The sequence below is a fragment of the Lepisosteus platostomus genome, chromosome 3, assembly GCF_059453375.1.
Source record: "Lepisosteus platostomus isolate fLepPlt1 chromosome 3, fLepPlt1.hap1, whole genome shotgun sequence".
NCBI classification, from domain to species: domain Eukaryota; kingdom Metazoa; phylum Chordata; class Actinopteri; order Semionotiformes; family Lepisosteidae; genus Lepisosteus; species Lepisosteus platostomus.
In genome coordinates this window covers 18,715,028-18,741,314 of record NC_142613.1, presented here as the reverse complement: position 1 = coordinate 18,741,314, position 26,287 = coordinate 18,715,028, and the positions used below count along the sequence as shown (strand labels likewise).

The 26,287-nt window shown below is 37.2% G+C and overlaps 2 protein-coding genes across 3 annotated transcripts in view; one reads left to right on the top strand and one right to left on the bottom strand.

Annotated features, from left to right (window-relative positions):
- The window catches only part of ints9 (integrator complex subunit 9), a 35,176-nt gene extending 21,600 nt beyond the window's left edge, over nucleotides 1-13,576 (top strand). The window contains exons 12-17 of the mRNA XM_088624795.1: nucleotides 7-178; nucleotides 1,836-1,960; nucleotides 3,163-3,330; nucleotides 6,798-6,896; nucleotides 11,002-11,139; nucleotides 12,724-13,576. Of these exons, the coding sequence (XP_088480921.1) occupies nucleotides 7-178; nucleotides 1,836-1,960; nucleotides 3,163-3,330; nucleotides 6,798-6,896; nucleotides 11,002-11,139; nucleotides 12,724-12,900 (879 nt within the window). The 3' untranslated portion in view covers nucleotides 12,901-13,576. The remainder of the gene's footprint in view (nucleotides 1-6; nucleotides 179-1,835; nucleotides 1,961-3,162; nucleotides 3,331-6,797; nucleotides 6,897-11,001; nucleotides 11,140-12,723) is intronic.
- Nucleotides 13,577-15,832: 2,256 nt separating this feature from the next.
- Nucleotides 15,833-26,287, bottom strand: part of extl3 (exostosin-like glycosyltransferase 3) — a 53,304-nt gene continuing 42,849 nt past the window's right edge. For both annotated transcript variants that reach the window (XM_088624794.1, XM_088624793.1), the window contains 3 exons: nucleotides 21,683-21,827; nucleotides 20,283-20,411; nucleotides 15,833-18,613 (listed from right to left, as the gene is read on the bottom strand). In XM_088624794.1, the coding sequence (XP_088480920.1) occupies nucleotides 18,404-18,613; nucleotides 20,283-20,411; nucleotides 21,683-21,827 (484 nt within the window). In that variant the 3' untranslated portion in view covers nucleotides 15,833-18,403. The remainder of the gene's footprint in view (nucleotides 18,614-20,282; nucleotides 20,412-21,682; nucleotides 21,828-26,287) is intronic.

Here is a 26,287-nt window from a genome sequence, read left to right as displayed (position 1 = left end):
TCTCAGCTTATCCAGACTAACAAGCTCAAACACTATCCCAGCATTCATGGAGACTTCAGCAATGACTTTAGGCAGCCCTGTGTGGTCTTCACGGGCCACCCCTCACTGCGTTTCGGGGATGTGGTGCATTTCATGGAGCTGTGGGGCAAGTCCAGCCTAAACACCATCATCTTCACTGGTAAGACACTGCTGAGGGGAAGGGAAATCAGAGAGTATGAAGACAAAACTTGATGAAGGGCTGGTGAACGTTTTTCAATTCCATGGGACCTCTGTCGAAAGTGAGGGCTAATTTATTAAGTAATTACATGCCACATATTTAGCCCTGTTAGAAATGATTGCAGACCTCACTCTACACCTTGTGAAAAAGGAAGTTACAATCTTAGTGCCTAATAGGAGTATATTGGAATTGGGAGAATAACTCCCAACTTTTATCTCTAGTCTAAATGGATGTTTGGCAGGCGAGGTATATATATTGACCCGCAATTAACGGACTAAGAGTAGGGATGTCCCACCTGTGCCTTGACTGTATTCCACTTTGGGCTTGTACATTAGACCTAATTAAATTTCCTCCTTAATTCAAATGGAGAAGTGTTGTCTCATTTCCCCTGTTCTGCTGTGTAGAGAAGCTGCGAGTGCACAACAGCTGTAGTGCAAATGGCGATACACACCTCTGATGAATGAAATGTGTTCCCTTTGGTGTGTACAATCTTAGGGATAATTTCTGATGAACAATATGATACAAGATGCTCAGCAGTTTTGAAAATTATGGGGTCAATGTGAACATTTTGTAAAAATATAATTCTGAGAAAGTTTTAACATTGGTTGTTGCTGTATGTTGCTGCTGCTAATCTCACAGAGAATATTTATGTTGGTTGTAGACTTCTTATATCAAGCCTAGGTTACAATTTCTGGTGATTCTAATTGTGGATCATGTTATTTAATTTCCTTCCCTTTTGGACCTATAGGATTGTGTTTACCGTATATTCCCAGGTGGTGCCTGTAGGTGCTTAGGTTTAAGGGATATTTATAGGGACGTATTAACATGAACATTTTGCTCTGCCTTAACATAAGAGGTGAAAAGGGATAATATCATTTATTTCTTCTACGTTATCTAAAATCCTCACACATGACACTTGACCTGCAAGTTGTCTATGATGATGTTCCTTTACCATAGTCAGACTTAACCAACTAATTTCACAGATTTGCTGGAGCTGGAGGTTTGCTGGAGCCATCTGGATAAGGCTTCTTCAATGGTTATCAAATGGGAATTGAATTCACAAACCTAATGTTATGAGCCCAGAGCCCAAACTACTTCTCCACACTGCTATTCAGTAAACTTGTCAGTAGCTTGACCTTCAACATATTGAATTGTGCAACTAACCATAACTATTAAGATGCAACTAAAACGGCAAACATACAGTGTCAGGAAGCTAGAGATCGCTGCTTTCCACACCTCTAATAGCCCAAACAAACTATTGTTAAATGATTAATGAACTTTTGTATGAAATGACATGTCGTGGATGACAGAATGTACTTTGTAAATAGTTAAAACACTTTTTGCTAAAAAATGTATTTATTTTTTTATAAATAATACAACTATCAAAGATATACACCGGGAAATGATTAATGATTATGATAAAAATAGCAATGGACAGGAATATAAAGCAGTGCTTTTCCTTTTCTTTTAGTTGTATGTCATTTTATTTTAAATGCTCCATATTAAAATGGTCTTGCAATTTAATTATAGTTTTACAGAACAGATGCCTATATGCTGGGATTTACCAAAGCTAAAACATAGTGCTTTATTGGGTGTTTCCTATCTTATATTTTCACAGAGCCTGACTTTTCTTATTTGGATGCTCTGGCTCCATACCAACCTCTCGCCATGAAGTGTGTTTACTGTCCCATCGACACCAGACTGAACTTCATCCAGGTCTCCAAACTGCTCAAGGAAGTTCAGGTAACCACATGGGTCTCAAAACCAGCACTGTCTCTAGTTACTGGAATTCATGTGCCCCTCTCTGTTTGTCAGAAACTTTGGTCTTTTATTTTTGAGAAATCAAAACTAAAAAACATATTAACTTGCATTGTAGTTCAGGTGGGTAGCTGCGTCTGCATGCGTAGGCTGCAAAGGAGAAAGCTCCACGGCCGAAACGTTGTGTTCTCTTTCTTCTTTTTTTCAGCATGGAATAAACCTATTACTTGTTCCTTAACTTGCATTGGCTTTTTTTATCAAGATAAGTACTGAACTGCTGGGACTTATTTTGTTCAGAATCCCTTTAAAAAGACAGTAACTTTTTTAAAAGAAATTTGTAGTTAGATTGCTATGTTATATAAATAAGTAGATGGCTTGATGGGGCTTAATTTTGGGGAGATGAAGTTTGGTTCTTTCCAGACCTGTGTGGTCTTGCCATCGGACACAGTGTTATTCTATAGTTTGGTCTGTTTGAATTTAAAAATGTATACATTTATAATATAAAATATAGCATGTACAACATAAAAATACATAAAAAATTTATAAAAACATAAAATGATTTGCAGCACAATAATATGCACCTAGTACTGTTCCTAAAAAGTAGGTATAACATGAACTCATACTGTAGCTGCTAATAGTTCTAGTCCTAGCTGTGCTATTCGTCAATTTGAAAGCAGAATTTACAGTTCTCCTTTGTGTGTATATATGATTTATTCATCCACAAGACAGAAAAGTCTGTACATTAACTAGGCTGGGACCAGAAGGCCTTGCATGTTAGAACACGAATTTTAAAATCAGTCTTGGGTTTAGCTGGTGAGCAGCGCAGAGATACATGATCCCGAAACCCCCCCCAAAATAAGCATTTCATGATTTTGTTCTGGAAGACACCAGGGCAAGAGCCATTTTGTCAAAATCTGTCTTGGAGAGAAGAATGTTAATGATTTAAGAACTGTTTGAGTACTTTTTCCTCTGTACAAATTTAAGAACTGAATGTTTTTAAACATAACGGATTTAGCTAATTTGTTTAAAGGTGATCAGAAAAGAAACTAAAGCTTACTTTATATGGTTTTACAATATGAATTACAATATTAATTTATGAGCTATGGATTTACAACAGCTTTCTTTAAGGTAAGCCCTCTTTTTTTAATTTAAGCGGACCTTGTTTAATTACTCTCTCTCTCCATCAGCCCCTCCATGTTGTGTGTCCAGAACAGTACACCCAGCCCCCTCCGGCCCAGTCTCACCGCTCGGACCTGATGCTGGACTGCCAGCCACCCCCCATGCCATACCACCGCTGTTCTGTGCTCAGCCTACCCTTCCGGAGACGCTATGAGCGCATTGAGCTGCTGCCTGAGGTGAGATCTGAGAGGAACACCAGAGAGCGCTAAAGAGGCACTGTCATTTGTAAATATCAACTATAGCTAGGCGCTGGTGCTTAGTGTACAATTCCATTAGCCACTCTCCCTGAACCAGGCCCTTGGAGGATAATTCTCATTTTTAAGTTATTAATCAGGTTAGGTCTTTGAAAGAGAGCTTTAGAGGAAGAATGAGCTGCTATTTAGTATTTTTCACAACAGACTCTTGTTAGTTTTAATATCCATAATCAATAGTCAGAACCAATTGCTATGTTAAATGTTAAAACAATTGATTTAGGAGAGCAGGCCTTATTTAATTATTCTGAAAATAGTCATCACTGCTAGGTATCAAGGTTTAGAGCAAGAGTTCTTTAAAATGTTTCAGAAATCATTTAATCAGATCTCGCATTTTTAAATCAAAATATATCTTCTTCTGGGTACAACCAACGCTACTATTAATCATTAGCATTAATGCTTTCTCTGCTCCCAAAGCATTTATATGTGGTATTTCAGGAATAAAATTAGTTTAGGCAAATAAAGTTGGAAGAGGTTGTGAGTTTGAAAAAAGAAATCTCCATACAGAACTGCTGGATTTGGGGCACATTTGTTTCTTTGTTGACCCGTTATACAAGTCTGCTGGAGTGCTTTATACGATATATCAACTCCCACTCATGGTTAACACAAGAACAAGAAGCAATGTCTGCCTGAGCTGAGAGAATAAGTGAATGCAAGGTGAAATCATTTGGGATCTGTATGCAAGGATCTATATTTAATCTGCAGTTAAACCATATACTGGAAGTATTTTAAATTAATAAATTCAGTAGAACATTTTGCTTACATTTGCAAAGATGGATGAGTATTCAGTGAAGAAGTCATTGACAATTTTGCAGAGTTTAAGTTTTGCAACAATTTCTTGCACTCAAAATATAAAGAGACAAAACTTCTCTGCTGTTAGATTCTGCTTTTTTCAGTTGCTCATTATTTTTACTTATTCTTCTTACATCCAATTAGGGTTTTAGGGTTTGTTTCAGCATCTTAATTCCTGGGGTGTTTCTGTCAGTTTTCTGTTCATTTTCATCTGATGTTTGCAATCGGATCTGATCTTTTCATGACATATTAATGTTATCCTCAGAATTTGACACACTTTAACCCAGGACTCTTTTCATAAACTGTCTTTTGGGCCAGTTGATCTCATCCTTATATAGTCTGATTTGTTATGACGGGTACAAGACCTGGGCATGGCTGGCTTGTGGAAAGGCGGCGGGCTTTGTAGCTCAAGTACATTACTGCCTGTCGCTGAGCTTTCCTTACAGATCACCGCCTCTTCCTTGAGCTGCTCACAGGAAGTGAATGTTGCATAATAGTGTTGATTCTTATGGCAGATAGGAGATTATGTACAAAATGGTGCTTCCTTTATTCTGTTTACCTTTTTTAAAATTGTGAATTGGCTTATATTGGCATAAAGCTTTTACTTTTAGCAGGATTTTAGTTAAACATGTAAATCAATCTACTAAATTAAAATTTTAAATAGACAAATTAAAAATATGATTGTAATGGAGTATGTATATCTTTTTATTTTTATATTCCAGTAGGCATATCTACATATCTGAGCCATGAAAGAAAGTTTTAAAACAAGCTTATAAACAGCAGTCTGGTTCTGAATGCTGTCTCTGCTCCTGGGGTCAAACTTAGCACTCAGCCACAGATGCTACTATGGTAGACTCAAATATTGTATCAGAAGATTGTCACTGTGAAAGTGCATGGAAATGGTTCAATTTAATTATAGTTTTACGGAACAGATGGGTTTCTAGTGGAGTGACAGTTTGATCTATTCCAGCTTTAGACAGTTATACTTACAGTAAGTCAACATAATCTCCTGCTTACTATGAGTAACTATGAGTAAGTAATGAAGTTATAAATACATAAGAAAATGTAATGACAACAAGCACAAACGAGCTCATAATTTTCCACATACCAGTGACAGGTGTACACCTTCTGCTCTTATGGTTAAAGTAGACTTACAGTTTGGTTCCACATTGATTTCATTATTTCATTTCAAATTGGAATTGCACTTTAATGCTTGTGTGTATATTAGAACTGAACTAAAACAAGTACTATACGGCTTCTGTCGATTTTTGCACGCTGATATCATCATTACTAGTAAATCTTTCATTTTAAAAGAGAAAGTTACCCTGCATGTCAATTTTTGGGGAAAAAATAAGAATGTAGACCAAGAGATGGTAGACAGTAGATCAAAATTATCAATTTTATTTGCACTCTGGCTCAGTTCTGATTCTGAGGAAGGAAAGTGTTTGTCTGTTTCTCCATCATAGTTCAGATTTGGTCAGTGACTACTACTGAAACTAGCAGTTTAGTAAAAGTACAGGGTTGTTCACTGTTTTGCCATAGAAAAGAACTATGCCTGAACAGCTAACCTACTGTAATTAATTGCCTGCTCTCTTTATTCATTCTAAGAACTGAGACTTCATGCTCCATCTGTCTGCGATGTACAGTAGTAATATAGTCAAAAGGGGATTTGAGTTCTGCTTATCCCTTTAAAACAGGAACAGCATTCACCTGGTTAAGAATGGATGAGTGCCTATAGCTAAAACCTATAAAATGCATATTTTTAATGGGGTTGATGGTGTCATTGACTCTGTGTGTTTATGAAGAAAAAGGTATTCTGTCACAGCCCCAAATATAGTTTAGAAGGATCGCATTGACTCAGCCTAAGATGTTACCAAACCATTGATTCTATGCATTAATATTTCCCTGTAAAATAAAATGTTTATGTGAAGTTGACTTAGAACCTACTTTACTTATTCTCCTTAAAAGTTTAAAACCTTAATCAAATCTTCTCAAGCAAGTATAGCTAAGTAAAGTTACAGTTCTTTTGCTCAATCATTAGAATTCATCCCCGGTCCTGGAATGAGCCATGTTTTTCATCTCTGGGCCCAAAGTCTTTTGTATCCGTGTCTATTGTAGTGAGACATGTCTGTATGCAGCACTAAGAGAAGCCTGCAGCTTGTAAAAGCTGGATTGTCTGAAACCGGTATTCAGTTTGAGTCTTGCTGAGGTTGTCCACCATATGGAATTATGACAATGTCCAGTTTGAGTTTGACAGGTTGTCAGTAGGACAGACAGCACTCACCTTTAGTGATGGTAGGAGGACAACATTGCCCATCAGTATATTAGGTGATGACAGGAATGTGGCATGTTATCCTTTCAAATTTCAACTGCAGATGACAGTGGGAGAGCAATGGGCACTGTTCACCATCACTGAGAAATATTCCATAGTGGCCTGTAAATTGTTGGGAAACAGTTAATCCAGAGCAGTATTGAAATGGCCTGTTTACACAATGTTAGAAAGTTCAAGCAGCAGTCCAAATAAGCCTCCCTGCTCACTGTAGCAGAAGGAGTCCCGATGTATTCAGTGGAGTTCTCTGAAACAAGCTTTTGCCTTCCAGCTCGCAAAATCACTGGTGCCCTCTGAGATTAAATCTGGCATCTCCGTGGCAACGGTCTCCGCTGTGCTGCAGTCCAAGGACAACAAGCACGTATTACAGGTCAGTGTGCTGGGAATTGTTTCCTTGCCATGTTTTCACTGCGAATAAGGTGCAGCAGGGAGACCCATCCACTTGTATAGAGCTCTTCAGCTAATCTGGAGTCTTGAAATGAATGTTGTTGCAAGAGGTTATGTCTCAGAATAACGTAAAGGAAAGTACATGTTCTGTTTTACTTCTGTGTGTTTGTCACCTCTGCAGACCTTTTATGTTCCAGACTCAGATGCTTGTTTGTTAAGGCTGAGGCACAGGGGATTTTGTTTACATAATGTTATGTTCATACAAAAATATTTGCCGGCCCTGCTGTTTGTAGGGTTTGCAGGAACTCAATTTAATAAAATAAAGATAATGTTTAAAATATTTCTGAAAACGAAACAGATTTCATGTTAATTTTATCTCTTTACTAATTCTATTATATCCTATATATTCTGAAAGACATTTGGACATTTTCTCCTTCTATTTATCTCTTGTTTGGTCTGGATTTCTAGAGAGAACTTTTAATATCCGCCTCGGACAACTTGGATTTTCGCTTTTTTTTCTACTGTCTTGTGTGTTCGTGACCTAAGGACAAACTGAAGTTGAAAGTTAAGGGATATGACAGATATGGCATCAGTATAGAACAATTGGCTAAGAAGAGACAAAGTTTTATAACAGAGTGTATTAATGACATTAGCATAGGAGAGACAGGCATAATGTGGGTATTAGAAACAGGAATCATCCCCAGGACCTTAACATGTATGGTTGGAATTTACTTTTACAATTAGAAAATTGGACCATTAAACTCAGAGAATACTTTTATAGTTACTAGGAATCATTCAGTATAATTAGCTGTGCATACACAAAGATCCAAAAGCTACAATATGTCATTTTATTCACACAGTTTAAAAAATGTGTCAGTTAAACCAAGACAAGTATATACTGTATAAATCTGGCTGTTGTGTCAATCACTTTGGATTACAAGAGCTAAGGAATACTGCCATGCTTGGGTGAATGGTAGTCTACGCTATAAAGTCTCACAACATAAACAATAATCTTAAACACCCAAAAATAAATATTCTGTTACTTTCATGTTACAATATGATTGTTCATATTATAAAACATATATTTGTTTAGAACATTGTTTTTCTTCACAGATAAAATGTGAATATTGAATGTGTTATACTTCTCAGAATTAACACATTTGGCCAAGTAACATTTCCTGATGAAATCTGAGAACTCCCATAGAGAGAGAAACTGCTGGATCCATGTCAAAGTTTGTCCAATGGGCACTGTGCCGAGATTTTTGGGCAGAGGGAAAAAGTTCCATTGCTTGGTGTTTGGATGGAGATGGGTCTCCCTCTGAAACAGGCACAAATTCTCTAGACTTGGAAATGTGGCACCAAGATGAGACTAAATTGAAAAAGCTCACCAATACTTTATAGTATAGTTTAATATACTATGCTTATTATACCTTTATATTGAATTATGCTGACAAATATTACACTTTATTTTATCAGGCAAAGTCATAGTTGGGGGTCTTATCATAAAACACCTTTAATTGCCGAGGATGTTTTTGGCAGAATTCTGGTCTATGTACAGGGGGCCAGCAGGAGGTGCTCACCCTGACGTCCATGTGGGTCCTAATGTCCCAGTATAGTGACGGGGACACTATACTGTAAACAGGCGCCGTCCTTCGGATGAGACGTAAAACCGAGGTCCTGACTCTCTGTTGTCATTAAAAATCCCAGGGTGTTCCTCGAAAAGTGTAGGGGTGTTACCCCGGTGTCCTGGCCAAATTTCCCATTGGCCCTTACCAATCATGGCCTCCTAATTATCCCCCTCTATGAATTGGCTACATTACTCTGCTCTCCTCCCCACTGATAGCTGATGTGTGGTGACCGTTCTGGCGCACTATGGCTGCCGTCGCATCATCCAGGTGGATGCTGCACATTGGTGGTGGTGGAGGGGAGTTCCCATTACCTGTAAAGCACATTGAGTGAAGTGTCCAGAAAAGCCCTATATTAGTGTAAGCAATTATTATTATTATTATTATTATTATTATTATTATTATTATTATTATTATTATTATTATTATTATTTCTTTCACACAACAACCGCAGTACCCATTGTTTGAACAATTACTAATATAGCACCCGGCCATAAATATAGTGACAGAACTGCACCAAGTAATTTTCTCTCTTTGGACCACTTTTCTTTTCAATAACTACCTATGCCGGAATCTAGATTATTATGTTCACAGATGATGGCTGGAATGGAAATTCGAAAAGGTTTAATCAAAATTCAAGACACGACAAGTGACATTTAATGTAGAGAATTGCATAAGTGTCAAATGCAGATAACATAAAACTGTAAGTATAAGAAGTAAATCATATTGGTTTAAAATGAAAACTAAGAACAAACCCCGAAACTCTCAAATATATAATGTTATAAATGACCTACAACTGTTTAAATGCTGTGTGTGTATTTTCTTCTTTTTACTGCTCAATTCCTCACAATAAACTTGTGTTCTGTACTGTTGTGTGCTTGATGTCACTCACAGCTGCAGGAGAAAAACAAACTGTTGGTACAAGTTCCAAGAAAATATTTTCTCTGCAGCTTTGAGTGGTGTCAAACAGCCATCAGCCTGGAGAGAAGGGGTTTTCTGCTGACGAACTAAGATTTCCTTATCCACATTACCTTAGTTTAAAGAGTGAATTACACAGCTGGGGTAACTGGAACTAAAGTTTTCATGTGCACTAAATATGAAAGCTAAACTTCATGCATTCAAACATAAAAACGTATTTTGTGGTCATAAGCTCTTGACAGATTGCTTTGACATATAGAAAGCGTATTTTCTATAAGAGTTTTAGAAGAAGAATTGTGGAAATGAGCAAGTCCACATTACAACAGAATATCAGGAGTGCCCCATGATAATACTGATTCAGATCTAGATTGGGTCCAGTTACTAGCTTGGCCTTCATGGATCCTGGAGTTAAAAATAATCAGTTTGTCTATTATTATCTTTAATACACAGGGCATCTGTCAGTCCAGTTGTAGAATATATTTGTCAATACTTGTAAACACTGCACGTTCAGTTTAACAGGATTTTTAAAAAATGATAGCGGGGAAGATATCTATTTTATTTCCCATGCATTATGGGTTATTTATAGCTATGGGTTAGCTTGTGATTTTATGTTAAAATTTGGAATTAAAGATAAAAGAAAATTTAACCTAAGCACATTGCGTGTATCAGTTATCTCTTTATAGGTGCTAGCTTACATGGAGTTCATCGGGATAGGGGTGGGAAAATGCCTTTATTTAGCATTTTGTTTTTTCCCCAGAAATGCACTTGTCTCTAATTTAGATTTCTAAACTGTATCTTATCAGCCATCTAAAGCTTGGGGGTGATTTTTGCTCTTGCCTGTGTTTTATGAATCCACAAAGTCCGCAACACATCCTTCACCATTTATGAAACAAATTATTTATTTTGCCAATGCCTAGAAATTAGTTCATGCTTTCATCTGCTCAAGACTGGACTACTGCAGTGGTTTGATAGCTGGATCAGCCAAGAAAGTACAGTATGTTCAGAACTGTGCTGCTCGAGTGCTGACTGAGTCAAAAACAAATCCGACCAGTCTCGTACACAATCTTTAATTTTAAAGATTAACTTTAAAATTCTCATCTTCAGAATACACCTCCTAAACATATAATAAACGCACCTCCTGCTGATGTTTTCAGATCACACCACAAGACTCATTTGTTTTCAATTGCCTTCACTTAATTTTTTTCTTTACATCATTTGCACAGTTTTTGTATTATTATTTTATAATTCTTTACATTTTTCTTGTTAAGAACAATTTACATAAAAAGTGCATTGAGAATGCTCTGACTTGAAAGGCACTTGTGTAAGAATTTTTACTTCTTCATTTATTTCAACATTTCTAGCTTCAATTCAATTGTAACGGAGCTAGAAATTGTTGGCACATTTGTTGGCGTACTTGCATCTGATTTGTTAACTCTGGGACTGTTTAAGAAAAGGTGGAGTTGGGAGCTGGGAGGTGCAACAGGAATTATTGGCGAATTATGAACTGAAAGAAGCGTGTGTTCGCTCATTCTCATCTCTCCTCAGCCTCCCCCCAAGCCAGCTCCAGCTCCCCCATCTAAGAAGAGGAAGCGTGTTGTAGAGGAAGCACCTGAACTCCGAGCACCAAAACCCCTTCTGAGTGGTTCAGTGCCTCTCGAGCAATTCCTGGCCACTCTGCAGAAGGTAGGACTGTCTTCCCTTCTGTCCGCAGGCAGAAGCTGACTACCAGCTCAAGCTCTGATCTGAACACGTGTTGCCCTGAATGTAATTTGACACTCCTCGTTTCACAAAACGAAATCGATATCAAGGCTGGTGTTTTGTGGTCTGCTGCTATATTGAAAGAAACAGATTTTACATGATATAAGAGATGGGGCTTATGGAGAGTGCAATCCTTGATTTGTTTCGTGGAAAATGGAAGATATTGAATAAAGATCAAAAATATTAAACACTGTTTTTGCCTGCCAATAAGTCAGTAGGACATCTTCCAACATGTCTATGAATTTGCTTTATTGATCAGTCACAGGTTAAATAAAAATAAAAAGCTTGTAGATGGCTTGAAATGCCTTATGATTTAGGTTAAAGGACAGAATCAATGTCTGGAATATCTTTGTGTTAAATTAATTTAAGGAAGAGCATACATTCTCTAGGGTGACTGGTTTAACTTAACTTTAGTACTGCTGAAAGTGCTAGAGCAAAAACCATTTTTTCTTCCAAAACAAATCCATTTTAATAGGAAAAAAGTAGATAAGAAATTCTCACTGTTTTGACACAGCTCTTAATTTAATTGAGCTTTTGAATGTCACTAACAAGTTTTTTTTTTGCTAACAGGTTAGAGACTTTAAGTTACTTAGGAGATGCAATAGTTAAAAGGCTACATCTATGGTTCTGAGAATTGTTATTCTAACAATCTATTAATTGAGAGCCCAGCGGGATCGCAAACGTACTGGTGTGTTGACCTCTAGAACCAGGATTGGGAACCCCTGTTCCACACCACTACTCAGACGCTAATTGGTTTTCCCTGTGTCCCTCTTCACATCTGTCTTTGAAAAGACATTTTTACTCAAGCGTTTGTGGTCTAGAAAAAAACAATGTTAAAGGAAGCGGCAACTATCACAGAACGCTTAGGGAATAAGAAATGAAACGAGAAAGCAGTAACAGTACTTTTTGATAGCAGGTCTTGTATAGTAGAGCTCTGTTCTGTTATTATTCCATTCAATTCAAAATATTTGTTTCATCCCTAGGGGGGCAATTTAAGAAAAAAATCTATTGGACAACCCTCGATTGACTTACATTCAGGAGTTAGTGCCATTGCATTGAAAGCTCACTGGCATGCAGTCTTATGCTTACATTTGAAAGATAACATGTCCTTCCTGAAGAGCAGTGTTTTACCAAATAATCAGGCTTCTGTCTCAATCTTATCAGCTAGGGAAAACATGGCACACTTTCCTCAGAGCTGACATATTCAGCAAGCATGGTGCTCTCTGTTAACAGACACAGCCACTCTGCCACTTTCCTTAGCTCTACTATTAACTCCTGTATAATTAATCATGTCCATTTCCAGCACTTAATTTATTTCGCTGGCTAAAACATTACCATCCCCTTGCCAATTGAAAAGCTTCCCAGTGGCAGGCAATGTGTAGTTGGTTTAAGGATTGTGAGACCTCCATCCTCTTCTTTGTCCAAAACAATCCATCTGGGCACATTCAAGATGGGTTTTTGACTGTCCGTTGGCTGTCTATGATGTGTCTCCTATGTCTCTGGTTCCAGCATGGCATCACAGAAGTGAAAGTGGAGGACACGCCAGATGGACACATCCTTCACCTGCAGGATGAAGACACGCTCATTCAGCTGGAGGAGGACTCTACGCATATCGTCTGTGACAACAACGAGAGTCTGCGAGCCACACTGAGAGACCTGGTGCTGCGCTTTCTGCAGAAACTCTGAGGCTGCTGTCATTTCAGCGCTTCTCCATGCCTCGTACCCATTGACCAAGCATCTTGACAGTTGACTTGTTTAGTCCTGCTCAGCAAACAATTGTCACCGCAGCTGCCATTTTTCAAACATTGTTTGGCTTGAGGTCCTAGCTGAAAACCTGACTGGCAATTTTTACAACAGGAAAACCTTTTACTTTTAGTGGCAGTTGGGATAAAATCCCCACATGTCATAAACAGCTATTTTTTACTGTATTTGTATAAACTGTTTTAGTGTCTTCCATGGACTTCAAGAGCACAAAGAAAAAAAGTAAAGGAAGACATTTTTGTTTCAGTTCAGACAAAAACCTTCTATTTGAACTTGTTGCAATGGGGGAATGGTAACAATCAAGTCATACCTCCTTATTTTAGGTGTTTATCCCCTTAAGTTATCACTTCTTAAGCCATTTGAGGGAACAACACATAACATTGTTAATATTAAGAGCCATGTATGTATGGATTTTTTTTAAAGCACATGTTTTACATGCTGTTTTTAAATAAAATAATTCTGTTTCTCTTTAAAGTCAAGTATCCCACAATGCTAACAAAACCCCAACAACAACAACAGACCAAAATATGAGATTGGGCCCATTGGGTAGATGATGTAGATATTCTGTGTAGCCTTTTACTATTAAAAATCGTTTGACAAAGCTCTGTCAGGATAATTTTCTCTTGTACCCCATCAAACAATGGTCCACAAATGCCAAACTTGCTTTATTATTTTCTTTTTTACACATACAGGGTGTGAGTGTTGTGCAGTGATGACTCATGATTTAAATCCTTGGAATTGAAATTGTGTCTACTTAGAAGAAAAACACTGGGGATTGTCAAGTTTAGAATCACTTCAAACCTTTAAGAAACAGGCTGAAAGAGATCAATAGGTTATAAAGATCTAGGGCTCACCGCCTTTGTAGATTGTATAATTAGCTGTATACTAACTTGAATGAAACTAAGAATTTACAGTTTCTCTACAAGTTCTGATTATTTGGATAGAATCAAAAGATATAAAAACTGCATTTGTAAATCTACATGTTGTTGCAGAAAATGTAGCTCTTAGACTGCCCAGAGATACTGTAGATACAGGGCAATCAGAAAAATCACAGGAAGGGACAGTGACCCTTGAGGTACTGGTAAGTATAATAACTCGTTTTATAGTACTTTTCCAGATCTATCATACCATATGTACAAAATACACAGTAATTGGTGTTATATAAGCTTTCTCAAATGTTACATCAGCATTTTGCGATTCAAAATAACCCACAAAGAAGTAACTAAACTGTGATTTAGGGGAACACCTACAGTACTATAGCCAACTATACTGCTAAACCAACTTGCTGAATAAGAATTCCTGAGTAAGAGTGGCATTTCTTCCAAAGTGCATGAACAGGAGCGATCTGAGGGTTGTCTTTGCCTTAAGTTACCATGATGAAGAAAATTTAAACAATCTCTCGTGATTGGAAAAAGAACCTATTCATATTCATTAAAGTACCTATGCTTTTTAAAAATGTTTGCTCATCAACAATGCTTTTAACAGCTAACTTGCTCCAACAAACACCTGGCTGGGAAAGCACAGGCCAGATCCCATGGTTTTAATGGATGTGAACCTGCACCATTTAATCTGGCAATTGATGTAGTTTTGAGACACTCATTAGATAGCTCAAATGTTGTATTGCTAGATTAAACCTAAGGTTATATCAGACTACTACCTACAGGTCAATTGTTTGCAAATTTAAAAGGAATTTTAAGGATAATACTAATGTAGCACGATTCATCGCATAGTACCCCATAGCACTTCAATACACGAGCTGGTTCCCTTCCCCATTGAATGGTGTTGCGCAATACCCACTGTGTGCCTGCAGCCATACTGCATGCCCTGTAGAGAAGCGAGAAATTTAAGGGAAGGCTTTAAATATGCCAGCTAATGCAAGATCAAATTGGGATTGAGCCAAGACACTTGGGTTAAACACCCCTAATATCTTACTAACAGTACCATAGGGTCTTTTATGACCAAATAATTAGGAATTCATCCTTTAAAACATTTGACAAACAAGTCAAACAATATAATCTTTCACTATATTTTTATCCCTACATACTGTACACCTACCCCAGGCTGATTTTATGTTATTCAAAAGCATATCTGTGCATCACTAAATAACAGCCATTACTACTAAAACTTAATTTTTTAGCCCCAAAATGTTCTTTAATCACACGCATCAGTTCATAATTCATTTTTATATACCCCATTAATTGGGGTATACAATAATGAATATAATTTTGAATGATCATTTAAAATGTCCAATCTTATGGGGTTCTATGTTGTATCACAGTTTTTGAGATTCAGTGGGAAGAACTACATCTCAAGACCCATCTTAAAATCTCTTCAATCTATCCAGGCTAAAACCATGTAATATTATTCAGTTTTGTTTTGGTGTAGTTCAGAAGCAGTTAATGATTTGGATCTGAGGAATAGGTGATACAATCTTTGCACTAGAATATATGAGCGTGGAAAGATGATGCAGCTAAAGAACTCAAAGCTAACCTAATTAAAATGTAATTAATACATGTTTTGTTACTATCAATGACGATGATAATCATTAATCATCCTTACACTTATCTAGTGCTATTCTGGACTCTGGACACTCAAAGCTCTTTACAGGTGCTGGGCACCCACCTGTATGATGTAAGTGCGCCCGTACACTCATCACACATCATTTATTACAAAGAAAGATTTAAGAATTAAGCAAAAAAGTCCTCTAAGCAGCACAGCCTGAGACTGATGTTCACCGTTTAACATAACTTTGTTTCACAAAGTAGCTGTCATCTGCAGAAACTATTCAATATTTTAACCATTATTCCAGAGTAACGAAAGACTGGAGTTGAGAACAAATCACGACTGATACAGCAGGTCTATAACAATGTCAGGGATTTATTATCATTTACATTTTTACAGGGGCACTGCTGAGGCCAACCTTGGTACAGGTGATGTGGGTCAAAGGTTGTTGAGTGCTACTGAGATCATGGATAAGGGGGCACACTGCAACCAAGCTAAGACATTTGAAGCAGCATAGAGTGTACTCAGCATGGATAATAAACATCAAATTCCACAGTTATGCAAGCACACACATGAGAACAGACTATAAAAAACTACCTCAAAGACTTACAGGGAATTCTAAAACATCACCATTATGCCCTCTTGTGAAGTCATTAAGGTCCTGTCTAAATGCAGCTGCTATAATATTTTACAAAGTATATAGCTTATTAGGTCTAGTACAGCATATGGCATCTTCTGGTCTCAACTATGTGGTTTCAAAATTGTAGAAAGTTATCTATTTTGAGTTTACTTGGCACTACTATAATGACTGCTCTATAAATGGGAGACTCTGTCCTCAATCAGTACAATCAATTTGAAAGTCAGTCATATGTTTTCATGAAGGCAACCCTAACTACATTTACAGCCTTCAGATGACAACAAGCACGACAACTGAGTGAAAACACCCCTGCCAACACCTAGGAAGGGGAACAGCCTTGTGCACCTGGCTCTCAGTCTGCCTTTCATGACAGCTATCATCTACCCTTCTTCATTATTGCTGGAATGCAATTCAGAACAGAAGCAGGCGATGAAGGTCAATCAATTCTAGATGAACTGAACAAAGGAACCAGACTTATATAGCTGGGATCATATTTTCAGTAATCAACATTAAAAATTAGTTTTTAACATTCTCAATTAAACTTTGCTGATGTTGTGTTGTGCAGAATGATAACATATCTAAAGGGAAGGTCTACTTCAGTAGGTCTGAAGGCCTACAGAAAAAAAAATCCTTCCTGAGGTAACTTCAAATGATAGAAAATGAATCTTGTTTTATCCTATACAATTTATATATCTGAAAGAGAAGTTGATCTTGCCATGAAGGGAAGTGCATCTCTGCTTGCCCTGTGAGTTCTGCTATCTATAGAGAACTCAGATTTTCTCAAAGCGTACTGGCAAGAGGGCAATACATCTACATACATATAAATAAATAAGTGACCTTGTATGATACATAGCTTTTGAAAACAGAGCTAACAAACTGTAAAATAATCAGATTAGGCCTTTAAAAAATAAACTTTCTGCCCAGCTGTTTACTATAAGAAGCTCTACTAAAGGCCAAACATCCAGCATGGCTTTGCTCATGCTGCATACCATATACATACAGTATGTAAAAATGAGGTCCTGAATACATATCTAAGTAGTGCTTTATAATTACCCAGCCTCATTGATAGCTCATGACATGTGGGTTTAAATACCTATCTCTGCTAAACTGGCCTTCCTTCAAGTTATTATAATTTGCATCTTTCACTCTATATTCTTAGGAGCTGCATGTACTACATCTTTTGGCATTAACCTGACAAGAAACATTCAGAACAATACACACACATCATTAAAAATTAGACCCAAACTGTGTACACACCTTTTTTGGAAAACATTTTTGGGAACGAAACACATTCATGTCAGGCATTGGAAACCATATTTTGTTACAGACAAAAGATTATCATAATTTGAGAGAGAAGGTTGCCCTGAATTTGTAGGCTTTTTCTGTTATCCATTAAATGACAAAGAATGGATCTTTCCACTAACTCCTCATATTCCAAGTCTATTTCACTACAGTTAAAAAAATATAGTACTATAGCTAACACAATTTAAAAACTTTGTAGCAGTTTCCTTGCCTGAAGTATTTTCTTACAGCAAATGAAGGCGGTATGGTGAACCTTAGCAAAGACCATGTTATACCCATCATTTATATTTTATAACAGTAGCAAAATCAAACAGGGAGACATGCAGTTTCTGGTCCCAAATCCATCCTTTGCAGTTCACAGAGTGAAGCAAATTGGGAAAATAGTTGAAACTCACAACCCTGGACCCAAAGCAAAATGTTTGGTTCACTTTGCACATAAAAATACCCTGATGAATAAAATATCGAAATGACCCTTCTGAAGAATGCACCAAGTAACAAATCTAAAATTACAAAACAAAAAGTGCAACGATAACCAGTTTGTTTTCTCCCCCCACACCACACATGCCTGTACCATGCCCCACCATTACAAATACAGAATTTTATTTAAATTAAAAAAGTAAAATAATTAACCATCTAAAAGACAAAGGCCACAAAAAAGCCATGTGACTTCCACATCTCAAAGAAAAAATGTTTTTTTTGAGGGCCATAGAAGACAAGTTTTCTGTGCTTGCCAATGCATGAAAGGAAATCAAAGTGGTGTGAAATGAAATTTGTAGTGGTCACTGATGAAACTACAAAGAAAGGCTTTGTTTTGTGTCTTTTTTTTCCCCCATTGGCAAATTAAGCTGCTGCCAAGTGGTGTAGGGAGAAACACTGTGTCCTGGTGGAGCTTTGTCTGTTGTTTTTGCAGGCCAAGCGTCAATGGCCTTGTGAATTTGACCACTGCTTCCCATTCTTCAGTTCCTCTTTACTCCGAGCTTTGGCATCCTATATGAACTTGAAGCATTTAGTCTTGTCATGTGGCAACCGTGTTTTGAAAAGCACCGAATCCACACGGAACTGCGTGTACAGCAGAGGCATGTAGCCGTACACCTTAACAAAGAAGTTGATGCACTTGTGTCGCTCATGGAAATGGGAATCGTCGTGTGAGAGTGCCTGGGGGCAGCCTGGGCAGCGGAAAGTCCAGCGAGATGTCACCTGGGAGAGAATAAGAATAGTTATATTCCCAGCATTCATATAGCATTTCTAAACAAAGAAACTCAGGCCTCTTTATAGGGCCACTCAACGTGAAACTCGGAATTAACCTGGATAATATACTTCAATAATCTAATACTACACAGTATGCCATTAGAGAAGTGAATTATGGGAAAATCTCAGGAAAACCAGATCAGAATTAGCATCCCTTTTGAACAGCGCCATGGTAGCTTTAATGACCAAGTAGCTAGGACATTGGTTGAGTGTCTCCTCTAACAGTGCATTGTCCCTGCTTACCATACTGGGCCAATGGTTTTGAACATCCTGGTTCATCAGCCTACTGCAACCTACTAGTTTACTACTGCTTACAGCAGCAAACAGGTTTTCCTTGGGGGTCTACCTTTTCAGAACTGAGAAGACTAGCCTTGCTTAGCTGCTGAGACCTGACCAGATCAGGTTACGAGGCAGCAATGCGTATAGTTAGGAATACAACTGCTTTCGAAAACACAAACACAAATTTAGAAGAGAAACATAGGAGTTAATTACTGATTTTGATGAAGAGCTAGCGCACACCCTCATCACATGCAGACATCTTTTTGGTTGATTTACTCACCTATTGTTCGGTTTGATGGGAAACTGACTTTCTCTGTACTCTTATGTTGGTGTAATTATTGTCGAAAAGGTAATTTATGTATTAGTTGTTGTGTATTTGTCTTACCCATTGTGGATCCACAGTCTTGTCATTATCTGTTTGTTCCACCATGTTGTGTCAGGGTTACAGAGCCTGTTTCTCCCTTGGATTAGATTGGGGCCTCCTATCCATCAATTGGAGCCTTAGAATATTTAAGCTGGTGCTCATGGTGTAGCAAGCTAATGTTGCTTTGTCTTTGACTCAGTGTGGTTTGCATATTGTACCTTGCCTGTGTGACGAACACAGCCTGGTGCTACTAATTCTGTTTGAACTGCTAGTGGGAACTTTTCTTGAAAGACTACAGTTTTCTCCTTTAGATGAATGTTTTGTTATTTCTTTTTTTGTAAATAGCTTTCAACACAGACCACTTTAAGTAAATATCTTTTTTGCACAATCTTTTTTGTTGTTGGTGTTTTTATGAGTGCTCTGACCACCCCTGGATCTACTTTCAGGGAATTTCTAAACAAATTCAGAAAGTGGAGAACGGACCTCAAAACTGAATAAATGCACTATTGCCTTCTATACGAAGTTCCCTCCAAACCAAATTCAAGTACACTTTGGCTCTGTACTGATTTTAATCTAGCATTGTCTTAAAGAGGAAAAGTGTGCACACCCAATGCTAAGGATGTATTGTTCAACAAAAATCAACATAAAAAAGCCCCTAAACTCCACTGCTATTTACTAAACAATCCACCTGAAAAAAACGCATAATTCATTTGTGTTTTTAATTCAATTCACCTGGCTCCAGTTCAAAACAAAGTCTACTGTATGTAGAGGAGAGATTGACCAGATATCCTTGCTTTTGTAAAATAGGATTGACCATTATTTCCAAACACTAGCATCCCACCACTGTCAGCTCCTCATAAAAATAAGACTTGGGTGTTGCCTTCAGCAGAAAGAAATAGAAAGATTGTTGGGTTTTTCTCTTTGGTATTTTAAATAAAGCACCATTACACAAAGAAATGCATATTATTCACTGACCTTGATGGGTGGTTTTCTGGTGATGTGAGAGACGAGGAAGTTCATGGCAATGTCCTCACAGTTGATGTACTCATCCACCATGTCTCGTATTGCTTGAGGCATCACGTAGGAGTATAGATAGGCATAGTACTGCAGACAGCACAGAAAGAACTTCAAGCTTCCTTAAACTTATTTGCTTTCCAAACATCTTTATTCCTAAGTTCAATTCCTTAAAACGTTTTCTAGTTATCCCAGAAGACAAAATAAAGAAAACAGATCTTGGAACATTTTTAAATGCTTGTGCCGCCTTTTTTTAGTTCAATCATCTTAAAGTTAACTTTAAGACTCAGAGGAGGAACAAAAAAGTGGCCTGAAATATTAGTGGACATACAATTTGTGTTTAAATGTTTCTTAATATAGTGTGACTGTGAACATATTAACATTAAACACAACAGGATAATTAATGATCATGGAAAAAACTTTCAATTCAGAGAAAACATCAAGCATTGGTATATACAATTAAAATCCACAAAAAGTAGCTAACGCAGGAACACAGCATAAAATTAAACTATTGAAAAGATTAACAGCTACCAGTCAAATCTGAAATGACTGTAGGAACATGAGCTTATTCTTGTACTTTTAAAATGGTCTACAGAAATGAACACCATCTTGTCTCATGTAGTGCTTATTTTATTAAGCCTACATAACAAAAATCCCTGCTATAGTGGCATGGATAACTGTATTAATTTCTTCCTCTACAACTCAGTTTTCAAGGAAAGTGACTTCTATAATCTACACAGAACTTTGCACATCAGTGTCCTAACTACTGATCAGGGAGGCAGCTTATTAGTAGTACATTCTGAAAAGACAAAATACTTCAATTTAACCAATTAAGCATAAAGATTATAATGTGCTGAAAACCCCTAAAAAATGTAATCAAAAGATGGGTTTCCCCAACAACAGTAACTAATAAATACAGAAACACACAGATTGAAAATAATAAGCAAAAGCAAATGCAGAATTTCACCTTTTTAAAAATGTATTTATCATTTTAAGTGATAGGTCTCTTTAACAGATTGTGTGAAAACCTCTAACAGCACTAGCCTTCTTCCCCAGTCCATTGCTGATAACCCATTTTGTGTGTTTAACCTGTTTTAAGATGCATCAGTAAATGTGTTTAATAACAGAGGAAACAGATATTGTTGTATAGCACAAGATGAATGACATCTTTCATCTTGTGCTTTACAACATGCCTCTGGTCTATGCTGGAACTAGAAATGTATAATTATTTGTACTCTGTTTTACATGTAGATAAGACCAGTTGCATGTGCTGAGTGAACATTCAGGTACCTAACTAAACGTTGGAATTTACCATCGACGCCCAGCGTTCGACTTGGCAGCTCTACAAGATAGGTCTATACCTTGTGAAAGAAGGCGGCCCCAGTCAGCACCATGGACAGCTCACAGGAGTAGTTGGAGTTGTAAAGCCAGGATTGGTGGTTCACATCCCATGCATGATACCTCCCTGGGAACCCTACAATCCGATCCCTGGCTTCACGCCACACACTGAGACACAAAGAGAAAAAAGTAACCAAATAGCTCAGTAAATAACATGTTGTATAGTGGGTCACTGGTTTATTTCAGTAGAATGTTCGTTTTTTTTTTTTCCATGACATACGTAAACTGTCTTGGTTTTAGCACCCAGACAAGAAACTATGTTTCACAAAAGAGCAATCAAAACTGAAATACCTGTAACAGATTCCCAAGTACAAGCCTTAGTGCCTAGTTCAACTTCATTGCACATTTCTCTTCCTTATAATGACTCAAAAATATATCTCAGGCCTCTTTACTGAACAACTGATTTCATTTGTTCTTCTTGATCACGAAGCGTAGTTATCCAGAGCAGAAAAATAAACATTAACTCAATGCAGTCAGTAAAGCTTGATTTCATAGTGAATGCCTCCTACACTACACAATTGTATCAAATCCACTCACTTTGAAGTAAAACAAACAAGTGGCTCATGAGAGATACAAGACATTCTCTCCTTGAGAAGAAATCAGACTCCTAAATGCATGGAAATATGTAAACTTTGACCTATGTGCAGAAAGCTTTTAAAATGAATGAGAATTCACTACAGACATTGATACGTTCTTCTGACACTAGCACCAATGATTAGTCAGGAACCCAAAAACTGACTTTGCATTGAGCTTTTGTAAATCTTCCACTTTGTGGTAGCAAAAAATAACTTTTTCTCGCTGTTGTATAGCTCCAGTTTGAAACTGCTAATTGATTTTCAATCCAATTCTAGGAAAACCAGCAGAAACATGTACCACAATGGAATCCAAGCCAAAGTTAGAGAGAACACAAATTGTTTAAAAAATGCAATGTAAATGCCAGTAATTTTAGTTGCTGACTTATATTACATTTCACACAGTTCATATTGATTAGAATTAAGTGTTGTTAATTATGTTTTGCTATAATTTTAACAATTACCAAGTTTTAATATATATTTAAAAATATATAACTTAAATAATAAATGCGTTATGATTAAGCTGTTTTTTTTATTCAAGACAAGTATGTAACTGCTACAGTACATTCTATGAGACAATTAAAACATTTCACCAATCACCCCCCCAAAAAAATGACTAAAAAGTGACTTAACTTACATAGTACAAATAAACACATTTCATCCTCAAATGCTGAGCAACATTTTTTATGTTCTTGTATCTCTTCCCATGCTAGCAGTGAGAAGTGATTATTAAGTGATTGGGTCTAGACTACAGTTTCTGGAAGATGGTACCATGCAGAAAGTACAGTACATATATACAAACGAAGAAGGCTCCACAGCCGAAACATTCTTTTTTTTTCTGTTTTCAGCATGGAATAAACCTTTACTTGTTCCCTTGCAGCCTATGCATGCTGACAGCTACCTACGTGAACTACCTCATACATAATCAAGTGAATATTCAGAGCCTACAGGAAACCTTTTCTTTTTATCAGTCCCTTCTAAATGCAGCACTGTGTTCATAACCATTTTTTTACATTAAAAGAATGTTCCCAGGACAAACCATGCAGAGCCTAATAACAGTGTGAGTCCCCAGCAATTGTGCTTGAATGTTTAAGGAGGAATGACAGCAGTTAGGGAAGGCACTCCGAGTAAGAATCCATAATGGAAGCTAAATAACAAGGTAAAATAATTGCATTTTTCAACAAGAACTGGTTGTCTGCAGTTTATCTTGCCTGCAGGGAAATAAAATCCTTCATAACTGCTTTGTTTCTTGTGTTTTAACATATATATTTTTAAATTATGTAAAATTCCCATTCTGCATTTTTTTAACGAAACAGCGACATTTAAGTAGCATGAGTCACAGTTAAAGGGTTTAAGTAGCATGAAAGTTAAAAACATGTCTCCTGCCTATTTAAGGACCGTGTAGCTACAGAATATCCATCATAGGTAGTGACGCCTCTAGGTTGATCGAACCAACAATCACATCATATTGGCAACGTTTAAAGTTTTCAGATAGAAATGTGTTGCTCATATGTGACAAAGCAATGAACATAAATTGTTCAGCTTTGTTCTTCTGTCACCTTTTCTTTTTTACTTACAGTAATAGTTAACAAGTCAATTATATGGTCAATTAATCTATGGTTAATAGAAAAAATGGAAAATGCCAGCCATCTCAAAATCTGACTCAGTCTGTTAAAATGATATGCTACTAACATTCTGCTAGCCCTCACAGTGAGGTGTATATAACACTAGGAGAATGGATCTTTTTATCACTATCATCATGTTGTCCCGTCACGGTCAATGGGTGTAACATCTGGGTTTTTACTAGCTGTTTCAAAACAGAGCATGTCTGTTACCAATCCTTGCTTATATTTGTACACAATATACTAGACGACTAACACAAACAGGGAATTTTACATTGTACCACAAAGGATAATAAAAAACAACTAGGGGAAATAATTCCTTACAGTTGATTTTAGCAACTGCTGAAGGTTTACAGTTGTGATAAAAAGTTTGTGAACTCTTTGGAATTATATGGATTTCTGCATGAAGGGCTCCTAAAATGTGATCTGATCTTCATCTAAATCATAATAATAAAGACCGTCTTATTTAACAAAGAACACACACAACATTTTACATTGTCATATCTTTAGTGAACAAATGGTTTAAACAATCAAGGTCATTGATGGAAAAAGTATGTGAACCTAGGATAATGACATTTTGAAAAGAGGGTTACTGGAGTCAGGTATTCCAATCAATTCAGGTGTGGGATTGGCCTGCCCTGCCCTATTTGGTTACCCGCTCTTCACAACAGAATTCTGATGAAGGGCAATATGGCACGATCAAAAGAGATTTCAGAGGACCTCAGAAGAAGAGTTGTTGAAGCTCATAAGACTGGAAAGGGTTACAAAAGGATTTCTAAAGGCTTGGGGCTCCATCAGTCCACAGTCAGGCAGTTAATTTACAAATGGAAGAAATTCAGCACCGTTGCTACTCTCCCTAGGAGTGGGCATCCTACAAAGATCAGGGCAAGGACACGCCGTGCAATCCTCAAACAGGTGACAAAGAACCCTAGGGTGACAGCTAAGGATCTGCAGTCATCTCTTGCACTTGATAATGTCTGTGTTCATGAGCTAACATAAGAAAAACACTGAACAAGAGTGGTGTTCATGGGAGGATACCACGGAGGAAACCACTGCTCTCCAAAAAAACCCATTGTTGGACGTCTTAAGTTTGACCACCTGGATGTTCCACAGCATTACTGGAACAATGTTCTGTGGACAGATGAGACAAAAGTTTAACTTTTTGGTAAGTGTATACAGAGTTATGTTTGGAGAAAACAAAACACTGCATACCAACACCAAAACTTAATCTCAAGTGTGAAGCATGGTGGAGGGAGTATAATGGTGTGGGGCTGCTTTGCTTCTTCAGGGCCTGGACTCACTTATTGGTTTAGCAACATCACTAATGTTAATAGTAACTGGTTAGGAAAATTAGTGAAGATAACCAGAAAAATCATTAGGGCACATCAAATAAACCTCAGTGCCCACTACGAACAGAGGGTTCTAAAGAAGGCTAAGAGCATTATTGGAGTGTGTGGTCCCCTCCTATAAGTAAAAAGCATCTTGGTATCCTTTGGTATGAGACGCAGAATATAAATGGAAGACATTATTATAACACTGACATGCTACAATGTCACTGGCTGTCAAAACAGCCTCCAGAGTTTGAAATATGTAAACAGTTTCCTGTGATGGAAATTTCATAACAAAAATATGTTTTACACAAAAGCTGTTAATGGTTTATAACAGAACCATGTTTTCCTTGCTTACATAACTATTTCCAGTACAGTGCTTTGCTCTATACCTTACTGAACCTCCCAGTTAATTCAATTCCAGACAGTGAATTTCTTTAAACTTTGTTCCTTTGCAACTAAATTAAATAAAATTCACATATGCAAAGGCACATGGAAAAACACTACTTCAAATATGGTAATGGAGGACCAAATAAGTTGGATCTAAGGACTACTTAGACTTAGAAATACATTTTCCCTTAATGTTTTTTCTTATATATTGGAAAATAAACTACACACACAACAGAATTCTGTGCGAGAAGAGACGGTACTAAGGACAGGCTCTCTGAGGAATGGTAGGGCATTTTAATCTCAGGAGCTCAACCCATTAACAAAGCGTCTGAAGATTCCGACTTCTCGTTTTTACTCTTAAGATTCCTTAGTAAACAGCAGACAATTTTTGATTTTCAACAAGAATCAGTGAACTTGAAATGCAAGTACTTGCATCTTAGAAACTACAATAACTGAACTCTTGTAGTCTATTGTGAAATGGGTATTTTGCTCCTATACATTTACCCCTTGCACTGGCCCCACAATCACATAAAGAAGATGGATCATTTTATCATTATAACAATGTTACCCTCTTAAAATTAATACGATGTCAAGGTATGCCTGGCAAACACCTGAGAAATTTGAAATGTAACTCACAGCCTGAAAAAATATGCTGT